The sequence below is a fragment of the Arvicola amphibius genome, chromosome 6 (genome assembly GCF_903992535.2).
Source record: "Arvicola amphibius chromosome 6, mArvAmp1.2, whole genome shotgun sequence".
NCBI classification, from domain to species: domain Eukaryota; kingdom Metazoa; phylum Chordata; class Mammalia; order Rodentia; family Cricetidae; genus Arvicola; species Arvicola amphibius.
Window position 1 is genome coordinate 96,907,746 of NC_052052.2, and position 27,939 is coordinate 96,935,684.

Sequence of the window (27,939 nt, forward strand, 5' to 3'; positions counted from 1 at the left end):
TTGATATTGGAAAAGTATTTATTATGACAAAAATAAAGCTGTGGACTGAAAACAAACAGATGTTATGCTATATTGCACCATGACTGCAAATGAGCCAAAACCTGCCTAAAAGGTTAACATTCCAGAGCAAGCTGCACCTTTGTACTTGGGTAAGTTGGCATGCACACAATACATTAGAACATAAATGCAAAAATAAAAAATCATGACCATGACCTAATATATAAAAGATACATTTCGTGATAGTGAAAAGTATTAAAATTCAAAATCCATGTCTTTTCAACAACCTCACAATCAAACAAGCCTGGAACCACTTATGGGGAGTGATGGTGTGAAACGCATTTGGCATTTGCTTTTACATTTTCTTGGTTATCACTTAAGTATTAGATCAATGGCACACACTTAGGTTGCTTGCTGAGGGTTCAGAAGCAGTATGTGATATGGGCGATATCATTTCCTCCTGTATAAACACCAGAGGACCCACAAAGAGATGGGATCCTACCTTGATCTTATTAATACTATCTTCTATTGAAACAAACTGCTTGGCAAAAATATTGTCAGAACACTTGCACGAAGCCTGAGATGCAACCGATAACAATTTCTATTTAAATCTTATGAAAAGAGCATATATATACATTTAAAGAGTTTTGCAGTCTGAGCTAGAAGTATAATGAGTACAGGGTCTACTTTCTCTTTATATAAAGCACCAAGTTATGTGTGGAGACGACAATGTGTAATTACAATCATTACACTCCCATTAGAATAAACAGGGCAGCAGGGCTATAACTGCCAGGAATTTGTTTTCCTTATTTTAAACTACATCTGCAGAACAGTCAAAATGGGGAAATAGAAAACTGTCTCATAATTGGAAAAGCCATAGCCATCATTTTATTTTACAATTTCAGTGAAACAGCAGCTAAGCTGTTTTCAAAACCATGATGAAAAGTGTTCGCGACTAGACTGAAAGTTTACTCCAAGAGAATCAACAGAGCTCCAAGGAGCCCTGAATTTCCTGAGGGAAAATCCATGTGGAAATGACAAGTTTCTCATTAGTGCAGCTAAAACACGCCCATAAGTCATGAACTCCTGAGATCAAGCGATGGTCATCTGCTGTCTGAGCACATTGATCAAATGACAGGACTTTCTTGTCCCTAACTGATTCAATATTGACTGAGGCTGGCTCCCGTGCACTGAATGAACGGACACTTGCTCACCCTGCTGCGGGGACCCAAAGAACTAAACAGCAGCCCCACCTAGCACTTGCTTCAGCTGGGAACTCTGCACATTCCAAGACATTTGGGGGAAGGGGATTTATGGCACTGCACGATACCCCAGACACTTAAAGCACCTTGTGGACTGAAAAAAATGAGGTAATTTTTAAAAATAAAATTTGATAAATTGTGCAAGAAAACATTTTCATTCTTTTAGATGTTTCATTTTCAATACTCAGTCTATATAGAGCACATACTATTATTTCTCCATTTCAGGAGAAAATGCAAGGAATTAATTTAAAAAAAAAATCAAGATGCGCCTGTGTGATTAGCGTTCCAGATTCTAACTCAGAATGATAACTGGTCTCAGGTTTTCCAGCCATAATACAAGCAATTAGAGTAGTTCTCCCATGTTGCCAGAATTAAACACAAAGAAGGAAAAAAAAATCTCTCGCATCCACATTTTCTTACCTCATTTTAGTTGATTTTTACCACATAAAGCTTGCCTAATTTTGAATTTGTTTATTTAGCTTTGGTAACCTAGAATCCTTAAAATATACTTTCTTTCAAAACGTGGCTCTTGGTGTCAGTCTTCACACTCTACTGACTAAAAATGACACTTGAAAACTGCTGACCTTCAACACAAGCCATTTTCACACCTCAGTGGACATGAGCCTGCCATGACCACACTGGAAAACCCAAGTGTTTTGAGATGCCTTAGGGCAAGAAACAGAACAAGGGAGGAAGTGAAACCACGAGTGGGAATCGAACAATGAACAAAACAACTTAAATGTGGTACCACAAGCATTTCCCTACTATTTTAGATTTTAAAAAATAGTAATAGCGTGTAAGGCTTTAGAATATGAAAAACATTGTGACTTAGTTTACCTAAAAGCTCCTTGGTTTGGGAAGAACAAAAATAAGTGGATAGATTAAGATCAGAATCCAGTTCTTTAGCTAGTCAGTGCAATGTTTGGCTAGATACAAGACAAGAAGCTGTATCTTGAGGTGGCCCACTAACAGAAGAGTAAAGAACCTTTAAAACTAAAATTTGGGTGTGTGGGGATTTTGTTCCAAAGCCACAGGTAAAAAGTTAACTCATAAACTTCACCATGTAGAGGCACAATCCCTGTGTTTTTACACAGTGAAGGATTAAATGAATGTTCTTGGAAACAATTCTGCTTCTAATCTGTTCTGAAATACAGCATCAAAGACTTAAAAAGTTTTATTTTCTTCAAAGATTCCTTCATGGCAGACTTGGCAGATCAAAGACCATTATTTATAGCATTATCTGTACCCTTCATTGTTCCCACAGGAAAATAACTGTTTTCTTTTTATGCTACAATGAAAGTTAAATTATATTTAATTAAAATACCAATGGCAATCCTGGCACTGAGGATGCAGAGGCAGGAGCTATTACAAAGGGAGTTATTTAAATCTGCTTTTAAAAGAATGAAATGAATATATATTTTCTCTTGTGAATATGAGACCCTAAAAGCAAATGCTACATATTCAATCCTCAGTTTTCAATAGATTATATAATATATATTAATATTTCTGGTTTTAAGAAATAAAATCATATTAAGAATAAAAATATTTAGTGCATTCCCCTACAAAAGCGAGTGCTACTTCTAAAGGGATTCTCAATGTGCTTCTAGGTGAAGACGACATGCTCAGGTAAGAAAGTGGCACACTTCATTTGCAAGGGTGGTGGGGTTTTGTTTGTCTGTTTTTGCAATACTTTTGGCAGTAACATATTTAATATATTTTAGATAAACTTAATTTCTCCATTTTTGAATTTAAAAATACAAGACTTTTCTGAAGGTGTAAAGCAGGTGTGGGAGGTTTCTGTACAATACAAACTCTGTCAAATAACATGTGCAGACAAAGGAGAGCGAGACTCACATCACCCCCTCCATCTCATCAGCTGTTAATGTGAGCCCTAAAGAACGGAGTAAAAAACTGAGAACTCATCTCAAAGTAACAAAGGCACCATCACAAATTTACATTTTTCATCAAGTAATATTTTACAGCCATTTGATTTACAGTGAACATTCAAGTCAAATGCTCTAGCATCACACACGTGCTTGGGTCCAAGCATTCTCTTGGAGTAAAGGAAAACTAGTTTCCTGCTGCTGTAAATGGGATTCCCGATGGACCCTATCCCAATCAACGGCACGATGTCTACTTGAACACTGGTTTCATATTTAGATGACTAACAAACATTGCTTCTAATTCAAACTAATTAGACGCTTTTTAAAAAGGATTTAGAAGTAAAATAAACTGTACTTTTAACAAATAGCAAATCTGCATCTATATTAGTAGCTGTTTGGCAAAATACAATTAACTATTAAAAACACTTTCAATATAATGCTGACATGGTAATATAAAAAATAACCATATTATCTGATAGAAGAAAAATGAACTAGTCAATCTCATTAGATACAAGAAGGCAAATAATTATTTCAAAGGAAGAAATATGGGGGCAGTAAATATGCTTCGTTTCAAGACAGGTTTATGAGAATTTTTTTATATTCATGGTAAACAACATAGAGAAGTAAAGTTCAGGCAAAGTGTGCTTTAGGTAATTGGTATTTTCTTAGTCCCCCCCTGCAACAAACACCATCCCCAATGATTTATATCTGTTTTTCTCTTTCACCTTTGATTATGAGTTATATTTAAAACACACAAGAAAATTAAACTTATCCTCTACTTGACACAGAATCACTAAGAAAAGATTCAAAGTTTAAACAATTTCCCACAGCCCAGAAAGCTTTTCCTCTGGCCACTTTCTCTGATCAAGGGTGCAAACACTAAATAAAAATATCAAGTTCAACTAAATTAACTAAAGGAAACAAGCAAGCACACCTGAAAAGAGAGAAAAATTTAAGGCAGCTTACATACAAAAACCTGAAATCAAAATACCAATTTTGAGCAGGTAATTAAGAACACTGAAGCTGATTTTGATCCAAATAAAAAATACTGCAAATGAAGAATTACCCCTAAGTACATTTTATGCCCTTTCCACACGGCTCCACACGGCAAATGACCCTTGTCCTTTTTCACCCTAGACAGCGGCCTTGGGAACCGTTGATACCGTCCAGCAGGCCTCTTTCTTTCACTTTTATAACCAATAACAGCATTTATTTTGCTAAGATTATGACAGCCTGGTCTACCTAGTGGGTCCCAGGCCAAGGACTTCTTAGAAAAATTCTCTCAAAAAAAAAAAAAAAAAAAGAATACGAGCATTGAGTCTTATAGGAATAATCGACAAGCTAGGGTTGATTCAGCAGTGACCTACTGAGTTTAGGACACAAGGTCGGCCTACACACACAGAGAGACGGCAACTGTTTGAAGCCTCTTTCAATTCACATCCTTCACATCATCCTCAGCCAGATTTAAAGAAAAGCCATGTTATTTTGCCTTTCAGTAACACAGTGCTGGTGATAAAGGTACTCTGATAGATACTACCACAAACCTAAGAAATAAAAAGGATTATTCAAACTTTGCCTGCTGCCCAAAGCAGGTACGGTATCTCTGACAAAACAGCTGAAGATTTGTTGACAATAAAACAGGCAGCAAACTGATGGAAAACATATTCCAAGTGTCCTAGCTTAATTTCATGTTGGTGTGTTTTACTAAATTCTGACAGTTATAAACAGTGAAAAATCTTAAGCTATCAAATGAAGCCAATAATATTTACCATCGAAGCTGGCTTTCCAATTCATGCTTCACCGTGTGTTTTTAATGAAATATTATTAGCAGAAAAATGAACTTAATTCGTTACATAAATAAATGGACTACTTAATTCCCATGCAAAGAGAAACTTAAAATTAAACTATGATATTCAATGAGGTGAGGGAAGTTTAAAGGCAAGTATTCATGATGTTTGCACGCATACACACAGCTTCTAGGTAGATTTTCATCATAAGTAATTCTGTCCGGAAGATGAAAAGGGTTCGCAGAAAACAAATGTTTAGTGCTGGAGGAGTAGTCCATGACGATTCCTACCACGGCTCCGTCAGATCCTAAGTACCTGGGAAGGAGGGAGTAGTGCCCAAGAAGTGAAAGAAACGGTTGTAAAGGACATTAACAATACTTCAGATAACACGAAATATATGACGAACAGTTTTTACAAGGCAGTCACCGAATAGTTAGAACAGGCAGTCAGAAGAGTTCTGTTGCTGCAAACTTTGTTACACATTATGCTCATCCGACTGAAGATTAGTGCATCTGAAACAAAGGTAAGAAAACATCTTTATGTTCCAAGACAGCGGCACTTGATTCAAGTGTTGCTCAGAGGTTTGTGTTGTTATAAATTAAACATGCTGCTGCCTCAGCAGCCAAAGGTATTAGGAAAAATGTTCATGTCACGGAATAAATAGAGAAGTCCTTTTCGAGCAAAAAATTATCTCACACCAATCCTGGAGGTCATCCACTCTAGACCTTGGCATAACCTAAACAAAAGACAGAAGTATTTTAGAAATCAGAAACTTTCTGTTCAAAGATTGAAGCCATACTTACCTAAACGTTCATGTTACAGTCAAATGCTATTTACGGATATTGGTGACAACTTTTTATCCCCCTCCCCCCAGAAACAGGGTCTCATGCAGCACAAATTAGCCTCAAATCTTCTCTGCAGAAAGTATGAACTTAATCTCCTGATCCTGCTGCCTCGACCCTGCCTACAAAGGCTGCGATCGCAGACCTATACCACCCTGTATATGCAGTAATGGGGACAGAACCCAGGGATTTATGCATGTGGTGTGAGCAGTCTAGCAACTGAGCCAGATCCCTAGTGTCTGTCAGAGACAGATTTCAAATAATGTCCTAAGTGAAATTTTAATGGAAGTGTCACTTAAACAAAATAATCTTGACCATTCAAACAAAGTGGCAAACTGCTCTGGTCTTATCTCAAGTTTATTCAGTTTTTCCATCAAGATTGTAAATACCACACCCATTCTCCCCATTTAAAATGAGCTGAACCCACTATAAAAATACCAAAACCTCCTCCGTATTCACCCAATTTCTAAAGTTTCTAAAATTTCTAAAAACCTAGCTATTGCATTGCAAAGAATAAAAAATATAAAGAGTTTAAGAAAAACTAAGCAATCAGGTTGATATGAGGATCCTTGGCATGAACTAGGTAAAAATACTACGACACCACCCCCGTTCCTCCTTAGCACAACTCTACAATCACGCTCACAGGAAAGCAAGAATAGACTATAGTGGATTTTGTCAAAAGTTTCTTCTCTAGAAGGACGCCTCCTGAAAGGACTCTTGATAATACAGGAGACACATTCTTGGAGAAAACTAAGTTAAGTCCTTTCAGAAAACGTGTAATTCCTTTAAAACTTCCTCTTTAATTTGGGTGGCCTCACAGTTTTTGCTTAGTAAGTAAATGACGAAAGCAACAGATGTGCAAAAAAAAAAAAAAAAAAAAAAAAAAAAAAAAAAAAAAAAAAAAAAAAACCCCAACTTCTAAACATTTAATTCCAAAGCTGCTTATGCCTTTGAAAATACTGCATTTATGTTAAAAAAAAAATATGAACAACTTGTTGGCAAATTGTTCACTAGAATTATTCCCAACTTCTAAGCCTGAGAAACAATATAAAAACCATTTTTAAGAAAAACAATAAATGGTACGAGGACAAGGAAGGAAAGCTGTCCTAGCACCGTGGAAGTTCAACCTTGGGAGTCACCTGGATCCACCTACCCTTCTCCGGTTAGCGCACAGCACGACTGGATGTGCCACGGGTGGTCCTTGATTGAACTAAGGGTGAGGTATTTGGAGATCTCGGCTGCCGTCATACACCCTTTCATATCCTGTTTATTTGCAAAGATGAGAACTGCAGCTTTCCTTAAATCCTGCAATTGACACAAAATACTGAAATAACAAACCTGAGCACAATCACAAATCAAATTTATATGTCAACTACCATAAACAAATTAAACTCTGAAGTGAGAGCATAAAATGTACCCTGTTAACTAATTATATAAAAGACCTCTATTTTCCAAAAACATCTTATACTAACATGTAATTTTAAAATAATCACATTTTAATGTTTTATCCTAATAAAGTATAATTATTTTTCTATTTTTGGATGAAAATAGACTGAAAAGAAAATAAACACTCTACATGTGTGATACTCTATACAGGTGAGAGTGATAAACTTATTAGCCTTTACAGAACTTCAAACTCACTAGCAGTGGTCACTGTGGCTTTGGTTTTTGGTTTTTTTTATAATTAAAACAATATGACATAACCTAACAAACTAAATCAATTGTGACATGCACAGTGAAGTAGTGTCACTCTGAAAATAATGAACTTCAGCTATGTGCAGTTTTTGGCAGTGCACATATTAACATAGCTAAATCATATTTACAGTGCTGGTGCGGGTGAATACCAATGCAGCCACTATGGTGGATTGTGGCGTTCCCTCAAAAGACTAGAAATATAACACCATATGACCCAGTTATACCGTTACTGGGTCACCTCAAGAACTCTTAAGCCAATAGGCCACACAGATACATGCACATCCATGTTTATTGTTGCACGAATCATTAGAAGCCTACAACAGAAGTGCTCTAGACGTCTATTAGCAACAGAACAGAGAAATGTGGTACATACACAATAAAAATTTTCAGCAATGAAGAAAAATGAAATATGACATTTTAAGGAATGTGGAAGGAATTGAAGACCATTATGTTAAAACATTATGTTAAAAGAAATAAGCCGCTGGGCGGTGGTGGCGCACGCCTTTAATCCCAGCACTCGGGAGGCAGAGGCAGGCGGATCTCTGTGAGTTCGAGACCAGCCTGGTCTACAAGAGCTAGTTCCAGGACAGGCTCCAAAGCCACAGAGAAACCCTGTCTCGAAAAACCAAAAATAAGCCCGACTAAGATAAGAAAGACAGGTATTTTTTCTCTCATATATGCATCTATTTCTAAATTTAGTTTGTGTGCGTACACAGTAGCGTAGTGGTCATCAGAGTAGTAAAGAGCATGGTAAGGAGGAGACCTCAGCGGAGAAGAAAGGGAGGACAAGAACAATAAAGTCATGGAATTCGTGTGGTCTGAAAGCAGACAGGACTATTTGTAGAGCAGTAATGGGACCAGCAAGGGTGCACAAGGGCACAGAACCAACTGATGGACTCATGGGGGCTCACAGAGATCAGGGGGACTGTAGGGTCTGGCCTAGGTCCTCTGCATATATGTTATGGCTGAGTAGCTTGGAGTTCCCAACAGTGGGAGTCGGGGGGGGGGGGGGCTGTCTCTGATCCTTTTGCCTACTTGTGGGTTTCTTTTCTTCCTACTAGGCTGTCTCATCCATCCTTGACGTGATGGTATGTGTCTGATCTTATTGTAGCATGTTATGCTGTGTTTGGTTAATGTCCCTGGGAGGCCTGCTCTTTTTGAAGGGAGATAAGAGTAGATCTGGGGGGAAGAGGAGGTAAGGAGAAGGTCTGGGGAAGGGGAAACTGCAGTCAGGACATAATATAAGATAGAAAGGCTTAATGGCACACGCCTTTAACGCCAGCACTCCTGAGATAGAGGCAGGCAGATCTCTGTGAGTTCAAGGCCAGACTGGTTTACAACCAAGGCTGTTAGACAACCTTGAAAAACAAAACAAAACAAAAAGGGGGAGACAAGGGCTGACGAAAGCAGGCAGAGACACACTGTATGAAAATACCATTAATACTACTGTGTATGTCAATTTACAAAATCAACTTTACCACTCAAACGTGAAAAAAGTGCAAGTCACGAAAGATAACACAGAATTTAGTATTTTATACATCTATGCACAGGAATAACAATTACTACATTTAGATTCGAGATACATTTGAGACAGAAAGTAAATCAGACTGGAAAATCTCACAACGCACTTCACACCTTATGCTAAATAGCATGTGCGAGAATATGTTTCATTGTCACTTTTTTAGAGCTCAAATATTTATAATCGAGCTACCTCAAATCATTCATTATAAACTTCCGGCTGAAAGACCAGAAGTTTTGTTGACCCCCAACTCCTAATCGCAGCATATCAGTTTTTTAAGACCAGGAATCAATAGTTTTAATTCTGAAAAACAAACAGCTTTTAATAATCATATCAAACAAATTATCAGACTTGAAAATATGTGATTTTTTTTAACACAGCTTAATATATAAAGTTCTGCTTATGATAAAATGGCCAACACTGTTTCACATTAATCTTTACATAAAATAAAACCAGTACACATATAACTTATTCCATGTTTTAAAGGTTTGCTTTCCAAAGTTACCTCATGAGCCAACATTCTGTATAACTCTTCTTTTGTAATGGCCAGCCGCTCCCGGTCGATGCTATCGACCACAAGAATGATGAACTAGAAGACAATTTTAAGATAAAGGAAGAAAATTAGTGGCTTATTCAGTTTTTGCAAAGTCACCGCAGTGACATTAGCTCTCACGGGCATCGCCACTGCTCAACAGCACTGGTACTTTCCACCAGGGAGAGTCTGACACAGGCACACCAGGCAGGACAGTGAGATGTGGCAGGAGCGCAACACCTAACCTCTTAAAGCTCCTGACTGTGCGTAACAAGAAGTAATGTTTACAGCACAACAGGAATTTAATACTCCTTCATTAAACTTCAAAGCCTTCATTCTACAATCCATTACACCAATAGGGGTCCAATGTCAGATACCCTGCATACCAGATATTTATATTACAATTAACAACAGTAGCAAAATTACAGCTTTGAAATAACAATGAAGTAATTTGGTTGGGATTCACCATAACATAAGAACTGCATTGAAGAGCTGCAGCATTAGGAGGGTTGAGAACCACTGATTTTAGACAATAATTGATTACTTATTTATGTATAAAGTCTTTTGCCTATTAAAAGAAGAGTTAATTTCTGAGAAAAAGTGTTTCAAAAATCATGAATAAAATATTTTTTTTACAGAAGGAATTTCAGCAATAAAAGCTCAAGAAGAAAGCGTGCTGAACTGTGCCAAGTTGCATGCGCTGACGTTAATATGCTAAAAGGCAGGTGGTATTAGAAAAGACAAGGAAAACTGGAGAATCTCTGCATATGTGCCTTTGTGTTGGGGTAGGGTGGGAGATAGGAGAGTGTGATATGTGTGTGTGTGTGTGTGTGTGTGTGTCTAAATTAAGTCTTAAACATTAAGAATACAAGCAAATGAAAAACTAAATAAAAACAACTTTGTTAAGTACATACAAGAAAAGAGTGAAATGGAGCTGCTAAGGCAAACAGTGTGTAAAAGAAAGGGCTAAAAACTCAGGGGTAAATAGTGTCATCTCTCTTATAGGAGAGTAATATAAATCAAGTTACAATAGAGAGACTGGAATCAACTTACAGGATAACCAACTACAGTGTAAACTCAATACATACTACAAGAAAAGGGAGCATGGCAAAGAATACCGGGAAGTAACTGGATTAATGGGAGGAAGCTGTCAGGAACTAATGCCTGGAGCTCCTTACACCACAAAGGAGATACCCACTTTGGGAGGCCGTATCGAAGTAAAGGCTTTCCTCAGAGCAGGATTACGAGCGGACAAGGTGATGAGTGAAGCAGCTCTTCATAAAATCTTTCCTGGAATCTAAGGCTGAAGTGTAATGGACCATGCTGGTGCAATAAATTCTTTGTGGTAACTGAGATATACTTGTAGAAATGGTTTACAAAGAGAGCATGTAATACTAATAGCATGAGTAATAAGACATCTCTGTTTGGACCGAGGTTAAGCCTAGACTGTCAGCAATTTCAAAAACTGCCTCTCTGAGGTGCTGTAAGTGCACTCGGTCCAGCCTGAATCATCTCGTCACATTTGTGTGTAAGAACTGCCTTTCTTCACCGCTGGAGTCAACTGCAGCGTTGACAGTGAACTCTGACAAGGTACTTCTGCCACCTGAGCATATTAAAACACTGTTATTCTCCCAGTAGTATTTTACTGTCCAAATGCATATTCCGCTGCCTTATAACCATATTTGCTCACCAACCACTTCTGTGCTGCTCAACCCCCATGAAGAGGAGAGCCCAGTGCCATTAATGTCTGCAAACTCACAACATGCCACTCTGGTTCATGCACTACACTGGAATACCACACAGAAAACAAAGTGTTTTTTTTTTTTAATTTTATTTTAAAAGGCAACTTGTGCATCAAAAATTCTTTGTGTTATACTCTTTCAGCTCCATTTTTTATAAAATGTCACTTTAGAAAACACAATTTCTTAGCTGTCCCTCCTTACAAAGAAAGCTTACATGTGTAACTGTACACCATTATTCTAAATGATAAAACTAAACATGGCATTATGAGCATCAAGAAAGAAAGTCTGCCTTTAGACAACCAAGCACAAATGAAGACAATACAGTGTATTCCCCAAGCTAATACTGAAGGAATAAGTGATAATAAGAAAACAATAGAAACTGCTCGACTCTGAAGCTCTGCAGACAAGCTCTCTACAGAATTCTCCCATGCACTGCCCTCTCGGGACCCGTCAGTGGCCAACACATTCATCTCTACAGATGATGCTCACCAAGCTCCTTAGTTTATCCTGTCTGGGTCTACATGATTTCTAATACAATTATGTGAGCAACAGAACATTGGGAACCCAGTGTCTTGTGCAATGTAAGTTTGCAGACGTTAATATATTCAGTGGCTTCTCTGGACTAACTCCTCTACTTACTTTTAACAAGCAATTTCTTCCCATACTCAAAATACTCAATAAGTATACAACAAAAAATTCTATGTCCTTTGCCTTTTTCTATGCCAGAGGAAGAAAGTATAAAAGCCTTTAAAATGATAGTGATGGCCTGCAAGCCTATTTTTCACATTAATTATATCTGAAACTCTGGGTTGTTATTTGAAAAAGTATGCTTTAAGTATTTTACCCTTCCCTCATCAGGTGCTCATGTGGCAAGACTCATTATTCAGTGGTGCGGGAGAATTGTCTCTAGTCTGTCAATCATGTTTTAAATAAACGCTGATTGGCCAGGCAGGAAGTATAGGCGGGAAAACCAGACAGGAAGTAGAAATGATGCAATGAAAACAGGAGAATTCTGGGAAGGAGGAAGTTGATTCCTCCCACTCCTGCCCAGATTCCGAAGAAGCAAGATGTGAGCTGCCCTGCTAAAAAAGGTACTGAGCCATATGGCTAACATTGATCAGAATAATAAGTTAATATAAGTTACAAGAACTAACAAGAAGCCTGAGCTAATGGGCCAATCAGCTTTATAACTTATAAGGATCTTGTGATTTTCTTTGGGGGTTGCTGGCTGTGGGGAACTGGGCAGGACAGAACCCCCAACAAGCAGGCCCAGCTCATTACGATTCAGCCAGCGTCACATCTGTCCAGTCCATGGAGCACTGACAGTGCCACTGTAAGGATGGTCTGGGCCGGCCAGAGTAAGCCCTCAGCTGCACACCTACGATCCCAGTCCTTAGAAGGCAGAGAATCAAGAGGATCCGTGTAAGCTACCTCCAGGCCAGCCTGAGCTGCACAGCAAGTTCTGCTAGCCAGGCACATTTTGCATGTATATAATTTATTTGCTTTAGTAAAACAGGTTTATACATCAATGTTTTCATTGACTGTTCTGCCCCTCGTAGGGAGAAAACAATGCAAGTACCCTCTTGAATCTTATCCTCAAATCTCCTCAGTACAAGTCTCAGCAGTAAGACACCACTGTGAACAGAACAAACTCTTTAGGACTCCTACTTGCCTTTCCTTTCATGAGGAAATCTCAATTCCTTACTAAAGGCAACTGCTAATATGCTTCTTTACAGCCTAGCCATCTCCTATGCTGACTCTTAAAATTTTTTTAAATTAAAATTCCAAGGTAATTTTGGCATACCTCTGTGTTTGAATAATAGGTGTTCCAGGATGAGCGCAGAGACTCTTGACCACCAATGTCCCACATTAGAAAATGAGTGTTCTTCACGACTATCTCTTCAACATTACTTCCTATGGTTGGAGAAGTATGAACTACTTCATTCATTAAGCTGTTGAAAGATAACATTGAAAACTCTTTGTAAATCTTGAGAACCCCAAGCATATTTCATCTCTATGTTTTTAAAAGAAGTCGACCTTCCCTACTTATAACGATCGCTAACACAAGAAAGAGAAGCTTGGAGACTTTCTGCACAAATAAAGATGTAAACATGGCACAACCCCTAAATACTATTGTCTCCTTTTTAATGAGATGAACTGCAGGCCTGACACAAAGAGATGGGAACACACTGGTGTGGGTTCGAATGTCTATGGGCAAAACACCAATATGACCAGTTACTGCATCAGAACCAATGTTCTATTCTGAAAGAGCAATTTCTGGATAACTGTGACAACAATACTTGCAAGGTAGCAATAACTCAGTAATATCCTATGCATCATTTTGCTGAATGTCTATGTAAGCACAGTGAGAGTTAATACAGCCATAAAAACAAGTTTAGGCTCATCAACCTATAATCTTAAGGTCACAAATAGAAATCTTACTTAAAATGAACTATATTTAGAATATTGATTTTCATATCACTTGCATTCTTATTGACTGCTTAAACACTTCATTTAAAATGTATAAATTGGCTGATAACATTCCATGATAACACGTATTTGAAGACACTTAAAATTTTCTCTTAAGTTTACATAATTTAACAATGTGCACAAGATTGTTATCAAAGAAAAGCTTCAGAAATAATTGAGATTTATATTAAAGGCTAAATGATATTAAAGTACATTTTTGGCTAATGAATAAAAATATACTAAAGGAAAGTAACGCTTCAACTCTGAAATAATAACAAAAGAAGCCACCTGGTAGCAAATGTGTTCGTTAGGCATTTGGAAAGTGAGCACCTCTGGCAACTAAAGGCTAACAATACTGCTTTTTTTCCACCCTCTTCTTTTGCAGGCAGGGCCAGGAATTTTAGCTCAGTGTCTTATAGAACCTGTTCTGCTGAGCTATAACCCAGCCCTAAACCAGGGGGCTTTAAATGCAAGATGAGGGAGGGAGGGATGAGATTCACATAACAGTACCAAGTACAATGTGACTGTTTGTTAAAATGCTCCAGGTATGTAAATCATGGCAAACCCTCGCCAGGGGATTCCAGAGGTGCTCATTACTGATGATGAGCCTAATGTACTTCTGAGAATTTCAAGCCTCTCTCTGAAAGCTCCTACAGTAGCATTTTGACCGCCATCATTTCAGACGAGTCTGGCTCTGTTAAACAATCCCAAAGCTCTTAGGGGAGAGCAGCTTCCCAGAGACAGCACTCTATTTATGCATGGCTCCTGAGGGAGCATTACACGAGAGTCATCTCATCACCTCACCCCAGGATAGTCTGCACTTCATTTTGGTTTATTATTAAAGCCCATTCTTCCTTGGGAAGTCACAGAGAGAATACTTGCTGAAGGCTTTAGTGAGTCTAAGACATTTTATTTTACTTTTTTATTTGGTAAAATAAAAAGTTACATGTCTGACTATTGTATTATTAAAACTGGGAAGAAAGGCATCTCATTTCTCAGCAGAGGTTTTCAGGAACTGTTAAGTAGGCACCAATACTTACAACTGATAAAGAATGGTGGTCTTCCCTGCATTATCCAGTCCCACAATGATTACTTTGTGCTCTAAAAAAAAAAGAAAAAGAAAACAAGCCATGAACATTTACACTACTGCTTGCACACTACAGCACAGGCTTCCCACAGTGATAATTTTAACCCAGAGGTGTTTAGTTCACCTGTTAAGCTCCCACTACTGGAATACCACGGGAGGAAACTTTCCACAGTAAGGACCTGCCGTGAGTCACACAATCCACTATCACATTTTCTATGGCGTTCTCCTGTTAACGTGTTTAGACTGGTTAGGCAGAAACAGAGACTTTTAGTCACTCATGAGTGGAGGCTGGGACAGTAGATAAACATCTGACATCATGACATAAACTGTGTATGTAAAGCGCTGGCTCTCCACCCCTGCTCAAGGTCTGCTCTGCATATCAGCACTAAGTGGTTTAACATAAGGAAATTTCCCACTCACATGTACTAACATTTTTGCCTTTCATTTAAAAATGGCATTTGCTGCTGAAAACTGCAATGCTCTTTGCATTAGCAGACAGATTTTTATTTTTACATTAATTGGCAGAAATAAAGGCAATTACTTAGCCTTCAATCGTTTTTATTGAAACATGTTTTATGTAATCATTCTAAGTAGGTATATCTGCTGACGCTGCCCAACAAAAGCCTTTCCCCTCTGATGACAGGCACTAAATAACCATTTTGTTATAAGCAGTTATTAGGCTTAATTATTCTGTTAAGTGGTACATATTTTGAAATCTGCCTTGAATATGTGATTTTTAAAAAACCCAAATTTATTCATAGTATGTTCAAAATTCCCCTCTCTTGGTGCACAGGGGGATTCAATAAGCCCCCACTCCTAGTGAGAAGCCACTGATAGTTGATCAGTCTCCCAGGGAGACGGAGATTCAGTTTCCTTAAGGATGTGGATCCAGGTAGTCAATGCTCCCTGACCAAGATTACGTGAGCACAACAGAAAGGGCTTGGTAGGTGCGGGAGGAGGAGGCCAGAGAGAGAAAGACAAAGGGGGAACGGCAAGGGGAAGGGAAGGAGGAGGTGAGAGGGGAAAGGAGAAGGCAGAAGAAGGTTGGGGAAGAAGAAAAAGAGGACACAACGCTGGGAGGGAGTTGAGGGGATCTGGGAGGAATGAGGGGGAGAAGTTGGGAGAGGATTAGGATGTGACTATGACCAAAATACATTGCACGTATGCATGTATGAAATTTTCAAAGCACAAAATGAACATTAAAAATCTCCTCTCCAGCACAAAATGTTTAAGGTGCCCTACTGCTCCAGGGCTTCAGCAGGGCAGGGTGGGGCGGGGCGGGGCGCGGCGTGGCGCACCAGAGGAACACAGGAGACAGACTTCTCTCAGGAGCTTGCTGCTCTTCTCCCAGAGTGCCTCCCTGAGAGTGAGCACCCTCTGGCCTTCACCACCATTGCCACCACCAACCCAGTCTGGGCTACAGAAATAAGTTGCTGCCCTAAAGTAAACGAAAGAAAGAGAAACGAAACAGCCTATATGAAGGCCAAAACCAGGAAATTTCCACTTCAGAGCCCTGCTTCCAATGATAAGCTTTAATGAGTATCAAAATACTGCTAATACAGTTTTTCTTAACAGTGCATCCACCAACAAAAAGATGAAGCACAATTCATAGACAGGTTGCGATGAGAAACTTCTGTATTTATCAGTAAGAACTATCTGCAGTATATTACAGAACAAGTAGACAGTGGAAAGGCTGTTTTCATTTCATAGCAAAATGATTACAACTGACTTTCCTCTCCTGGGGCGATTGCCTTGAATTTCCTAGGTTCTAATGGAATGAACCTTGACACACTTCACTGGTTTGTTGTTCCTTAAAGGTAAGAGCAAGAACACTCTTTATCAGCAGAGGAACAGACAGATTGCTTGGCACTGGGCATTCTCAATATTTTTGACTGTCTAGCTCAAGAGACCTCAGTATGACTGCAGCAATGAGGAAAAGGCCACCGGAACAGCCAAACTTGGCTGCACAGAACCCCTGCTCAGGATGAGAATGGGCAACAGCACGAGATGTGGCACTGTTCAAACAACTTATGTGGGTAACTACAACTAATTCTTTATTGTATTATGGTGAGTGTTGTAGAATATTGTATACTGTGAAGATATGTCTTTGCCAAGACACCTTCTGATTTTATATATATACATATATATATATATATATATGTATATATATTATACGTTTTTATAGAGCTGAACAGTCAACAACTAGGCAGGCGATGATAGGCGGGAATTCTGGGGAGAGAGAAGAAGAGGAGGAATCTATGCTCAGGGATTTTGCCCACAGACTCAGAACAAGTCAGACATGCTGTACTGAGAAAAGATAAAAGTCGTGTGGCAGGACGTAGATGAATAAAAACAGGTTAGCTTCAGTTATAAGAACTAGTTGGGGAAAAGCGTACACTAATGCCAAGTTTTCATAATTAATAATAAGCCTCCATGTCACTATTTTGAAGGTAGCGATCCAAAGCTAGTCTAACTGCAGGTCAGACTACAGGTGAGGATCCTAGTATTGAAAGTCTGATGTTTGCACTCCTGCATAAGGCATCATTTTGAAAGGTTGGTCTTCCAGGTGCACCAAGGGAAAGAGGCTCTGGTGGTGGACAGGGATCAGACTTCAAGTTCGAACACTGGGGTTTAATCTTTCAGATCCCCTTTCTTCACTTTATATGGAACTCTAGCAATTAAAACAAGGCACACAAGTCTAGCTCTTTCTTAGGATGAAGATATGCACAATATCCTTCAAAGAAAGAGGCCTAACTACTCAGGAAAGCTCACCACCAACTGAAGTCACACATACAAACACCAACAGAAAGGACTGTCCTTTGTACGATCATGAAGTAGTGCAGTTCATTTTAGATCTTAGCTCTGAAGAGCTATCAAGACCATTTATACAGCAAGAATAAAAGCAGGCTCAGTGGCCAGCTACTAAAGGCCACGTTCACAAAGGCCAGCTGCCCTGTTACATAACTGCACTTCTCCCTCCAACTCTCCTGAGTTTGTCAATGGCTAAACAATTTTTCCACACTAGTGAAAGTTTTTCACTCAAAGAGCAGTGAGGAAAATGTAAAAAGTAGTGTGAATGCATGTATGTAGAATCTCCTTCTAAGGAAAAGCAAAAACAAAAACAAACCCTGAATGTACTGTCCCTAAGCAATGCTTCAATGACGAAGGCGTGAAGCCTCTTAAGAGTCCATTTGACAGAGTGGACTTTTTCCAGTCGGTACACTGGTGGAGCTACTTCTGTGTAGTGTACCCAGTACTGTCATGTCTAAGAGGAACCCCAGGCTCGAAAAGACGACAGCTCTTGTTCTCTACTGCTGTCTTTCGGTTGGGCAGAATCAATAGGCCACAGACAATCAACTGAACTGTATCAGAGACACTTTCTGTATGCTGCTCAAGTGTTAATAATGTCCCTCATCTCTACCATAGTAAACTCAAGTAAATGTCAAAAGGCATTTGACTATTCATATTACTCAGCAGTGACTGTTAGCATCTGTTGATCCAAGAAGTAAAACAGAAAGGAAAAAACAAAAGAAAATAAAACCCTTTAAGAAGCTACCGAATTCAAGGTAGTATCGATTGCAAATGAGAAGGACTCCATCCCCAAAGTCAAAACTGCTGCCCATCGGATAGGACATCGACGCCATTTATGTACATCGATGTCATTTAATGTCATTTTGACCTCGACTTCGCTAGATCTCAAGTTGTGCTGAGCCATTAAAAAACCCCAAACCCTATGTGACTCTCAAGCTATGGAGAGAAGGCCAGGGTTCTTTCTTCTACGTCCTCGAGCCCCTCTCTTAGGAAAACCAACCACGCAGCTCACTGTCGCCAACAGCCTAAATTTATTATTTAAAACAGGTTTTGCAATATCCAATGGACCCATTAGCCATTTTAAGAAGCATTATTAAATTCGACTTGCTGTCACAGAACCAAGGTCACACACTGCAGTCTGCATCTCTCTGAAAAGCCAGGAAGAGAAGCAGGGCTGTGAAGGACCAGCCTGGTCTGGGCACACAGTAAGAAATGCCACGAATAAGAACAAACGAGAAAAACTAAAAGAAAAACAAATCGTGTGAACAGTCGTGTTTTTAGGTCTAGGGTCATGCTCCTAGATGAACACAGGCAGGAAAATGGCTCACAAGAAACAATGCGAGCAAAAATTTCAAAAAAAAAAAAAAAAAAAAAAAAAAAAATATAAAAAAAAATTAAAAGTTTTTTCCTGTACTTTTTCTTACTTTCACTAGCATGAACAAAATTTCCTAGAGTTTTGGTTAAGAATACCATTATTTGGGCTGGAGAGATGGCTCAGAGGTTAAGAGCACTGACTGCTCTTCTAGAGGTCCCGAGTTCAATTCCCAGCAACCACACGCAACCATCTGTACTGAGGTCTGGCGCCCTCCTCTGGCAGGCAGGCATACATTGAGGCAGAATGTTGTATACATAATAAATAAATCTTAAAAAAAAAAAAGAATACCATTATTTAACAGAATAATATTACTGGGGGGGAAAAGACTATATAATGACATGATTTTAAAAATTATGAAATAACATGCAAATTTAAGCTACATTAAAATTCTATGTCGTCAAAACACTACAAAATGGTAAACTTCTTTTTAATGCATATGGGAAATTTCATGACATACAGACTGCTACCTTCTAGGTATAAACGGCTGTATCAACACTGTGATCACAGGAAGTTTTACATGAATTAAATGCTAATTAAAATGTCAGATGCAGTGAGGCAGCGCATGTGGAGCAATCACACACAGAATACACCTCAGCGAATGCAAAGGCTATGGGCTCTTCATGTCCCTGCACGGCTCTCCAGCCTCTCCCAATCCCTTCAATGTATCATCCAATGTGTGGAGTCCATCTGATGATTCAGCTGCTCCAGTCAGTGGATCATGTCCATCTGATGATTCAACACTTACCTCCAGAGTGCTGAAGGCAAACACTTGCAAAATCTCACCAGTACAAAACACCATTAGGACAAAGTGACAGAGTGAGGAATGCATCTCTTGAAAAGAGCTGAACCCCAACTTTCAGCTAAGGAAAGAAATGTCAGTAATAAAAAAGTAAACTCTTAAGTGGCTTATCTTTTTTATTCTTATTTTTAAAGACAAGGCCTCCTTGTAGACCTTGCTGGCCTCCAATTATGTAGACTAGGCTGGTCTCACACTCAGAGATCTGCCTGCCCCTCTCTGCCTCTGAGTGTTGATATTAAAGCTGTGTGCCAATATGTCCTGCTATGTTTGACGCATATTTTATAAGTTAATATCCATAATTATCCTGTGAAAAAATGACATCACTCCTCAGTTTACTCATGAGGAAACTAGGTGTATTGGCTGCTTTTGTTTGTCTGTTTGACACAAGATGGACTCATCAGAGAGAAAAAAAGAGTATCAACTGGGGAAATGCTTCCATGAGATCCAGCTGTAAGACATTTTTCAATTAGCGATCAATGGGGGTAGGGGCAGACCACTGTGGGTAGTGCCATCCTTGGCTGGTGGTCCTGGGCTCTCTAAGAAAGCAGGCTGAGCAAGCCATACACGTCTAGCCCGTAAGCAGCTCCTCTTAAGTTCCTGCCTCCAAGTTCCTGACCTGTTTGAGCTCCTGTCCTGACTTTCTTTAGTGGTGAAGAACAATGAGGAAATGCAAGCCAATTAATCCTTTTTCCCCCAACTTGCTTTTTGGTCATGGCATTTTGTCACAGCAACAGAAACCCTAACTAGGACTTATAGGCCTCCGGCTATATAACCTCCCACATCATCCACTGGGAGGGAAAGATGGTCTTAGCTGGCGTCTGAATCCAGGGATGGGCTCTAGATAATGCACTCTCTTTGCTGGTTAGCTTTGAACTCTATATATCAAGTAGCAGTATGAAAACAAAAGTTTACACCTTTTATTAAAAAAAAATCCTTTCATACATTAAATGCTTAAAGTGAGTATAAAATCCTAAGGAAAAAGATAATCATGCTATACATCTTAACTTCTCCTTGACCCAGTAGTACAAAAACATACTTTATTAGTAATAGACTACAAGTCTGAGTATGTTATCCCAGTATGAAGTTTCTCCACTTCAGCCAAGAAGTGAGTATTAATCAAACTTTAACAAGTGTAAAAAAAATAGTTCATCAGGTGGAGGAAAACAAGCTTCTGGTAAACAAAAGAACTAAACAGACAGAGCAGCATCAAATACTCCGAGAAGTTCCTCCAAAGACACAAACACAGGCAGAGCAGCATCACAGACCGAGAAGGTCCTCCACAGTAACAAACTGCTCCAACTGAAGCATCTGCGGAGACCACAGAGATGTGCTTCTTCAACTAGCTGAGTAAAAGCCATGGTAAGACTGCAGACCTGATCCAACAGAAACTTGTAAGCTGCCCACCAGAAGGCTCTATTCTGGAAGGCTGATGTTCAAGGGCACAGGCATCTAGCCCATATGTTTTAAGCTTGTTACTAAAGTTGAAAATAATTCACACTTTGATCCAGAACATGATCTTTAATACCAGAGGTAGATTCTGAAAGTTTTCATTTTAGAAAGTTCATTTCTTTTTAAACTAACTACTGGTCTTCAATAAATATGCATCCATAATGATTCATGCTGTTGAAAAAATATGGAACAATAAATTGAAAAAGTAAACTAGGTGAGTACAAAAATGTGAAAATCCAAACTTGAGAAGTTTAGTAAATTTCAAAAAAAGTTAAGAAAAAAGTAGATTCAAAAAAGCTAATTTGTTATAAAGCAAAAGATGAAGGAAAACCATGAAAATAACGAGAGAGAGAGAGAGAGAGAGAGAGAGAGAGCGAGAGGGAGGGAATCAACACAAAAATCAAAACTAAAATATGTGCAAACTAGGCAACAAACATCAATAATCCAATCAAAAATAAAATCACGCAAAAATACTTCAAATTGAATAAAGGAAACAGCACATTAAAACAAGTGCTAAATCAGTAACTAAAGGGATATTTTCAACTCTAAAATGCTTATATTTGACATGTGTTTAAGAATTTAGTAATAAAAAACAAACCCAAAGTAGGTAGGAAGACGGCAATAAACAGCAGTAGTTTAAGTTAGAAAACTTAGATTAGGCAAAGTTCAAGGACTCTGTAAGCAGAGACTGCACTTTCACTTCCCAGACCTGAATAATAACACAAAAACCGTATTAATTACAACACTGTTTGGTCAACAGCTAAGATGTACTCCTAGCTAGCTCTTATATCTTAAATGAATCCATTTTTATTAGTCTATGTATTGGCACAATGCCATGGCATTATCTCATTTTCTACATGTCTTGTTTCCTTGGCAGCGAACTGGCTGGCTGGTGGCTGACTGACTCCACCTTCTTTTTTCCCTAAATTCTATTTAGTTTTTCCACCTAGTTATATTCTGCCCTGTCATGGGCCAAAGCAGCTTCTTTATTAACCAATGACATTAAAACATATTAATAGCAAACAGAGGGGAATCCCACATCAGGACTCCACTGAACTTCAAAACTCACCACGGCTGTAATGTCATAACCAAGATTATGGAAGTAGCCTAAAAATCAGTGCAACAGAACAAAACACACAGAGCTAAGGCTCACTTATTTTTAAAAAAAAAAATGACAATCTGAATTTCTACAAGGGCTCCAAAGGGGGGAAATGTCTTCAGAAAAATCAAGTGGAAGAAGTGGACATACACGTGAAAATGTGGAAATGCACCCCTATTCACATCACAACAGAAGATAAACTGAAGTCTATCACAGACATTAACAGAACAGCTAACACTTCTGGAGGAGAGGAACAGACATCTTGAAGCTATCAAAAACAAAGAGCCATTACAAATATTTGAGAGAGCTAGTTTGATGACAAAAGTTTAAAAGTTTTTTAAGTGGGTAAAGAAACTAAATTGTCTACAAACAGCAAGTAAGGACATAAAAAATGGCACAGACAGCACTCACCAGAGTGACTAGAATTAAAGGCTGACAGCATCATTTGCTGGTGAGGACATGGAACTCTGCTGCCAAGAACATAAAGAGATTGTAGCAACTTCAAAAAATATGAGCAGTTTACCTGTTCTGTGACTTAGAAAATGCTATTTTTACACACTGCTCTAAGAGAAACAGCACCTTCTAGAAAGTTCTCAGAGTGTCCAGGGATGGCTCGGAGTGGAGCATTACTCTGTAGGCCCTGAGCTCTATGCCCTGGGTCATAGGACTGATTGTCTTTTTTACTACTCACAGTGTTTAACCCAGCAGCATATAAGGGGAGAGTCACAAGATAGTTATGGAGAACACTTTCAATGTGAAAAGCTATTCAAAACTACATCAAAACAGAAGATAAGGTCATGTCAAACACAAGAGTGACAACAGTCTTCACAAAAATCTGCCACTAGGACAATAGAAACATATCTGCTGGACCAAAATATTCAACAGGAAGATTTGAAGACAAAAAAAAAAAAAAAAAAAAAAAAAAAAAAGACCTAAGACTAGAACACCATCCACAGTAAGAAAATTTTTATGTGCATCTGCCACCTTAGCTCACTGGCAACAGAATGTACAGAAAAACAGGAATAAACCATACAAACAATAAACAAATTTCCAAGTGTCAAAAAAGGTAGATATTTAAATTTAAAAATTCCTGAGAACCCACAGAAATAAATGAAAAAAAACAGACATATGTGGAATTATATCTTTTTGAAACTTAAAATTATCAGAGGTAAAGATAAAATTCTTTTTTTTAAAAAAAAACCCTACTAAATATAGAAAAATATATCAAGAGACTACAGGACTACAGTTTTACTTAGCAATAGTGGAAGCTGGAGGCCAAGACAATGTCTTCAAAATTCTATCAGAAATGTTTCCCAATTCACAGCTGAACCAGCTGTCAGTCAGAGTGAGGATAAGTGACACATTTCCAGCCATCTGAAATTGAAAACAATTTCAACTTACAGATGATCTTTTTTGTGGGTGGATGGGGTGGAAACTGAGTTTCTCTTTCCTTAACCTCGGCTGTCCTTGAACTCACTGTGTAGACCAGGTTCAAACTTGAACTGAACCAGATCTGCCAGTCTCTGCCTCCCAAATGCTGGGGTTATAGCTCTATAGATAGCTTTGTGGCATATTTAAATAGTTGTATAGCTTTTTTGATTGTTTGTTTGAGGTTTTGGTTTGGTTTTGGTGTATTTGAGGTAAGAGTCTCTCTACACAACCTTGGCTATCCTGGAACTCACTATGGAGACCAGGCTGGCCTTGAACTCACACAGGTCTGGCTGACTCTGTCTCCCAAGAGTTGGGATTAAAGGTGTGCACCACTACACTTGGCTCAATGTGTGCACATTTGAAAGGAAGGCATCATGTAAGTATAGAAATACCCTAACATGGCAGCAAAGACAAGCCCAGAACAGCTATGCCCCGAGGATGGCAAAGGGAAGCCAAGGTGGCTGCTGGGTGGCAAGGAGGGCAAAGGGCGGGGCCGAGCTTTGGCTATTGCAGTCTCTCAAGCAAGGAAAGGAAAACTAAGATGCTGCTGTGATTTAACAAACTGAAGTAACAAACTGAAGGAAAAACAGTTGAGACAATTAAAGCAAATCGTAGCTCAGTATAACCAAACTTTATCACCACAATAAAGACAACTTAGAGTGTAGAACAAACCAAAGGTCTCTACCACTGGGATAGAGGAAAGGAAACAGGCATAAATGTGCTTTCTCCTCCTCTAAGAAGAGGGTAAATGATCGTGGCTATAATTCCCATCTAGACATATGATTCAAAATGAATACAGCAGTGTAAAGAAATGTGGAGAGCTGAACGACTGATCCATACATTACGATTTTAGCATTACTGCACTTTAAAATAGAATGTATATGTTACTACTATACAAAATTTTATACTGAAAAAAAAGAAAGAAAAAGGCAAAACACCCAAAATAAGTATATTTTGCCAGGTACAGTGACTATAACAGTAAGTTCATGCCTCAAGGAGATTATTTCTACTGAGTGAACAAAACAAAAAGAAACTTATAATACAATCACAAACAGTGACAAACATTCCCCCAAGCCAGTAATTACACAGAGTTAATGCTAGGCAGGAAGTGGGCCGCTTCTGGCAAATCTGTCAAGGAATGACGCTAACTGGTAGTCTTGACCAGAAATCTGGATGGAATCAAGGACTGAACTTTTCAAAAGTAGGAGACAAACATGCTCCAGGAGACTGGGAACAGATTTTGTTTTATGTGTAGAGAACCAGCGGAAGTCTAGAATTAAGAACAGAAATAGCCCAAGGGGAAAGGTTAACAAAACAGCCAGAAGAAAAAGCAACACTTAGCTACAACTGACCGTGCCCAGGTGGACAGCATAAAATTCGCTAATGAGAATGAAATGAGTTAGATGATGAGAAAATTATTAAGTTATTGCCTTTGGTTATGAAAATAAACTGTAATTAAAGCCTTTTCATTACATGTCTTTTTGGTTAAGCAAAAATCTGAAGACAGGTGTGTACGGTCCTATTTGTATCCTACTTTCTATTACAAAACGAAACAATACAAAGTTCCACGACACAATGTACAGTTTAGTGAACTTATCCCCAGGAAGATATCTCACATGAAAGGATGCTCCGAGCTCTTTCAGAAACCACAAAAGCATGATAAGAGTGAGGACTTACTGGAGGAAAGATAAGGGGAAGAAGTCTGGAGGTTGCGAAGTTCTTTCTAAGGCTGCACCTTCCAGCCTTATCCTGCCCGATGTCCAGCCCACCCCATTCTAACTTAACTGGTAGAGTTAATAATATCGGACAGATTATTCCAATATCCACATCTAACTGGGCACTACTAAATAAGAAATGCACAATGGTTAAAAAAAATGAAAATGCCAACACAGGTAACTTTGTTTATAAGGAAAACAAAAATTTCAGATTACTATATGAATCTGATCCCATTATTCCACGTCAAGAAAACACCTAATAACCAGACTCTTAACTGATTCTACTCCTTCCTGTGTTCAATGCACTGTCTTGGTCAGCATGTAAGAACCTCAGTGATACAGTTTCTTAGTTACGGCTCCAATCTCATCAAGTGAAGTACAACTGAACAAACTAATTAAACCATGCTAAGTTTCCTTAGGTGTATCCAACCTATTCCTCTTTGTGTACCTTAGCCCATCTGCCTCCACCAATATGCCCAATTCTACGCTTGTCTAACTTGCATTCACCCCAATCTGCCACTCAGCGTCAAGTCCTTACCCTGAAAGGCTTCAAGGAACCACCTGAGGCGGGCCAAGTCCCATCACCCCACAGGTAGAAACATCTACAAGCAATCTCCTACACTAATTCTTGCGTGTTCTGAGAGCACAGAGTTGGCATCTTGGTTGTTTTTAATCTCTGTAGCTACCGTGTCTAATTTGGAGAACTGGTTTACTGACTGAGAGAGTAATCGTGAATGAGATAAAGGGACACAACTAGGAGTTCCCAAAGTTCAGCAGGAAGGGGAGAGAATTTTTAAGCAGAAAGGGGGCTATGGAAGCTCAAACAATGTTTTAAAGATGGAAGTGGTCACACGAAGGCTTTCATCATCTTCGATGATTGGCCTTTTCACACCCCCCCCCCAGTCTGCTTATGGAATCCTCTAATGAACAAAGATAAAAGACAGCAATAACCAGACTAAAAAGGGAGAATCAATTCTCTGACAATTTTTATTGCTTAGGCTCAGGCGTGTGTGTGTGTGTGTGTGTATCATTGTGTAATTTGTTTATATTTACATAAACTTAACTGTATAATCAATATAAATGTGGTTACATATTGAAATATTCCTTGACATGGTACATTTACAAGCATTAAAAATTTTTTTAAGCTGCTCAAAAAAAAACCCCGAATATATTACATTCATGGGTAACACCGCAGGGAGCTGAACTCTGGACACTTTGAAGTCACTTAAAAAGGGTATTTATTGGTAGCACTTGCATAGACACGCGCACGCGTTAGTGTGCTTGCATGTATTTATACTCATAAGCTTGAAAAAAGTTTTTTTTTTAATCCACCCACAGGACAAGTGAACTAAAGCCACTCAAATTCATTTCACGGTTTAAAGCCACAACATAGATATAAACACCTTAATGTTAGGAATTGGTACTCATGAAAACAAAACTAGTTTATAAATCACACCCTTTCAAAATGAAACAAATGGAAAAAAAACTGGTCTTAATTCTCTGAAACCAGTCTGTTACAAGAACGCCCAAGATTTTATCACTGGGCCCCCTTTCTGTCCGGTACCAACTCTTCTCAAGCTTATTCTGAGTCGGAACAGGTTTTACAACTTCTAGGTATTTCCTGACCTGTTCTAAAATAACTACGGCCACGTAACATCTTACACATAACCGAAAGCATTTAGTTTTTTTTTTTAACGCCTACGGGGGGGTGGGGGGAGAGCCGTGCCTTGTGTGTGAAAATTTCAGAAACCTGTACACCTGAATAATCATTCTTGACTCTTAACGAGCAGAAATCAGAGCCAAGTCGGACAACGTGAAGGTGCACTGGCTCAAACAAGGGGAAGGTAAACAGTGCAAAACTAATGTTTCGTGTTAAAGAAAAGGAAAGTTTGGGGTTCTTGTGGAGACACTTTTCTACGGCTAATCAGACCTAGGGCTGGTTCACTAAGACGAAAAGGCCCGCAAACAGAATGCAGGAATCTGTTTCCACCCTGGTTGGCTAAAATCCGGACACGCATGGGATTCCCGACCACCAGGTGCCTCCCCTGCCGGAGCTCCCAGTCCCCAGATCCGAGTTCTACCCTGAGCCCGAGTCCCGATCTCAATCTAGACTTGCCGGCGCCGCGTCCACCAGTCCGCTGGCCTCACCTTGGTTACAGAAAAGGCTCCACAATTTAGCGAAGATCAGCCCCATCATGAGCCCCGGGCGGGACGGGCTCCCTGGGCAGCACTCGGCGGCAGGTGCCGCGGCGCCCGCGGTGGAGCCGACCCGGAGCCGCCGAGCCTGAGTCCCGCGAAGCTTCGGTCCTCCGCGGAGCCGGGAACCGCCGCAGACTCCTTTGTTCGCAGCGCGCTGAGCCCAGCCCCGACCCGTAGTCGCTCCGTCGGCGCCCACCTACCCAGCACAGCCTCAACCGGCCGCCAGCCCCGCCCCCGCCCCGCCTC

The 27,939-nt window shown here is 39.3% G+C and overlaps 1 protein-coding gene across 1 annotated transcript; it reads right to left on the reverse strand.

Annotated features, from left to right (window-relative positions):
- On the reverse strand, positions 1–27,914 carry Arl5b (ADP ribosylation factor like GTPase 5B). The gene is made up of 6 exons (XM_038334105.1): positions 27,643–27,914; positions 14,769–14,829; positions 13,064–13,211; positions 9,491–9,574; positions 6,925–7,076; positions 1–5,665 (listed from the first exon to the last, which is right to left on the reverse strand). The coding sequence occupies exons 1-6, from the start codon at positions 27,689–27,691 to the stop codon at positions 5,617–5,619; spliced, it is 543 nt and encodes a 180-aa protein (XP_038190033.1). The 5' UTR covers positions 27,692–27,914; the 3' UTR covers positions 1–5,616.
- Between the last annotated feature and the right edge of the window lie 25 nt (positions 27,915–27,939).

Excerpts from the sequence above, each read along its gene's own strand:
- Arl5b (XM_038334105.1), bottom strand. The coding sequence starts at position 27,691 with ATGATGGGGCTGATCTTCGCTAAATTGTGGAGCCTTTTCTGTAACCAA. Across the intron at positions 14,830-27,642 it reads GAGCCTTTTCTGTAACCAAG|AGCACAAAGTAATCATTGTG; the intron begins GTGAGGCCAGCG and ends TTTTTTTTTTAG. Across the intron at positions 9,575-13,063 it reads CCTATTATTCAAACACAGAG|TTCATCATTCTTGTGGTCGA; the intron begins GTATGCCAAAAT and ends ATTGTCTTCTAG.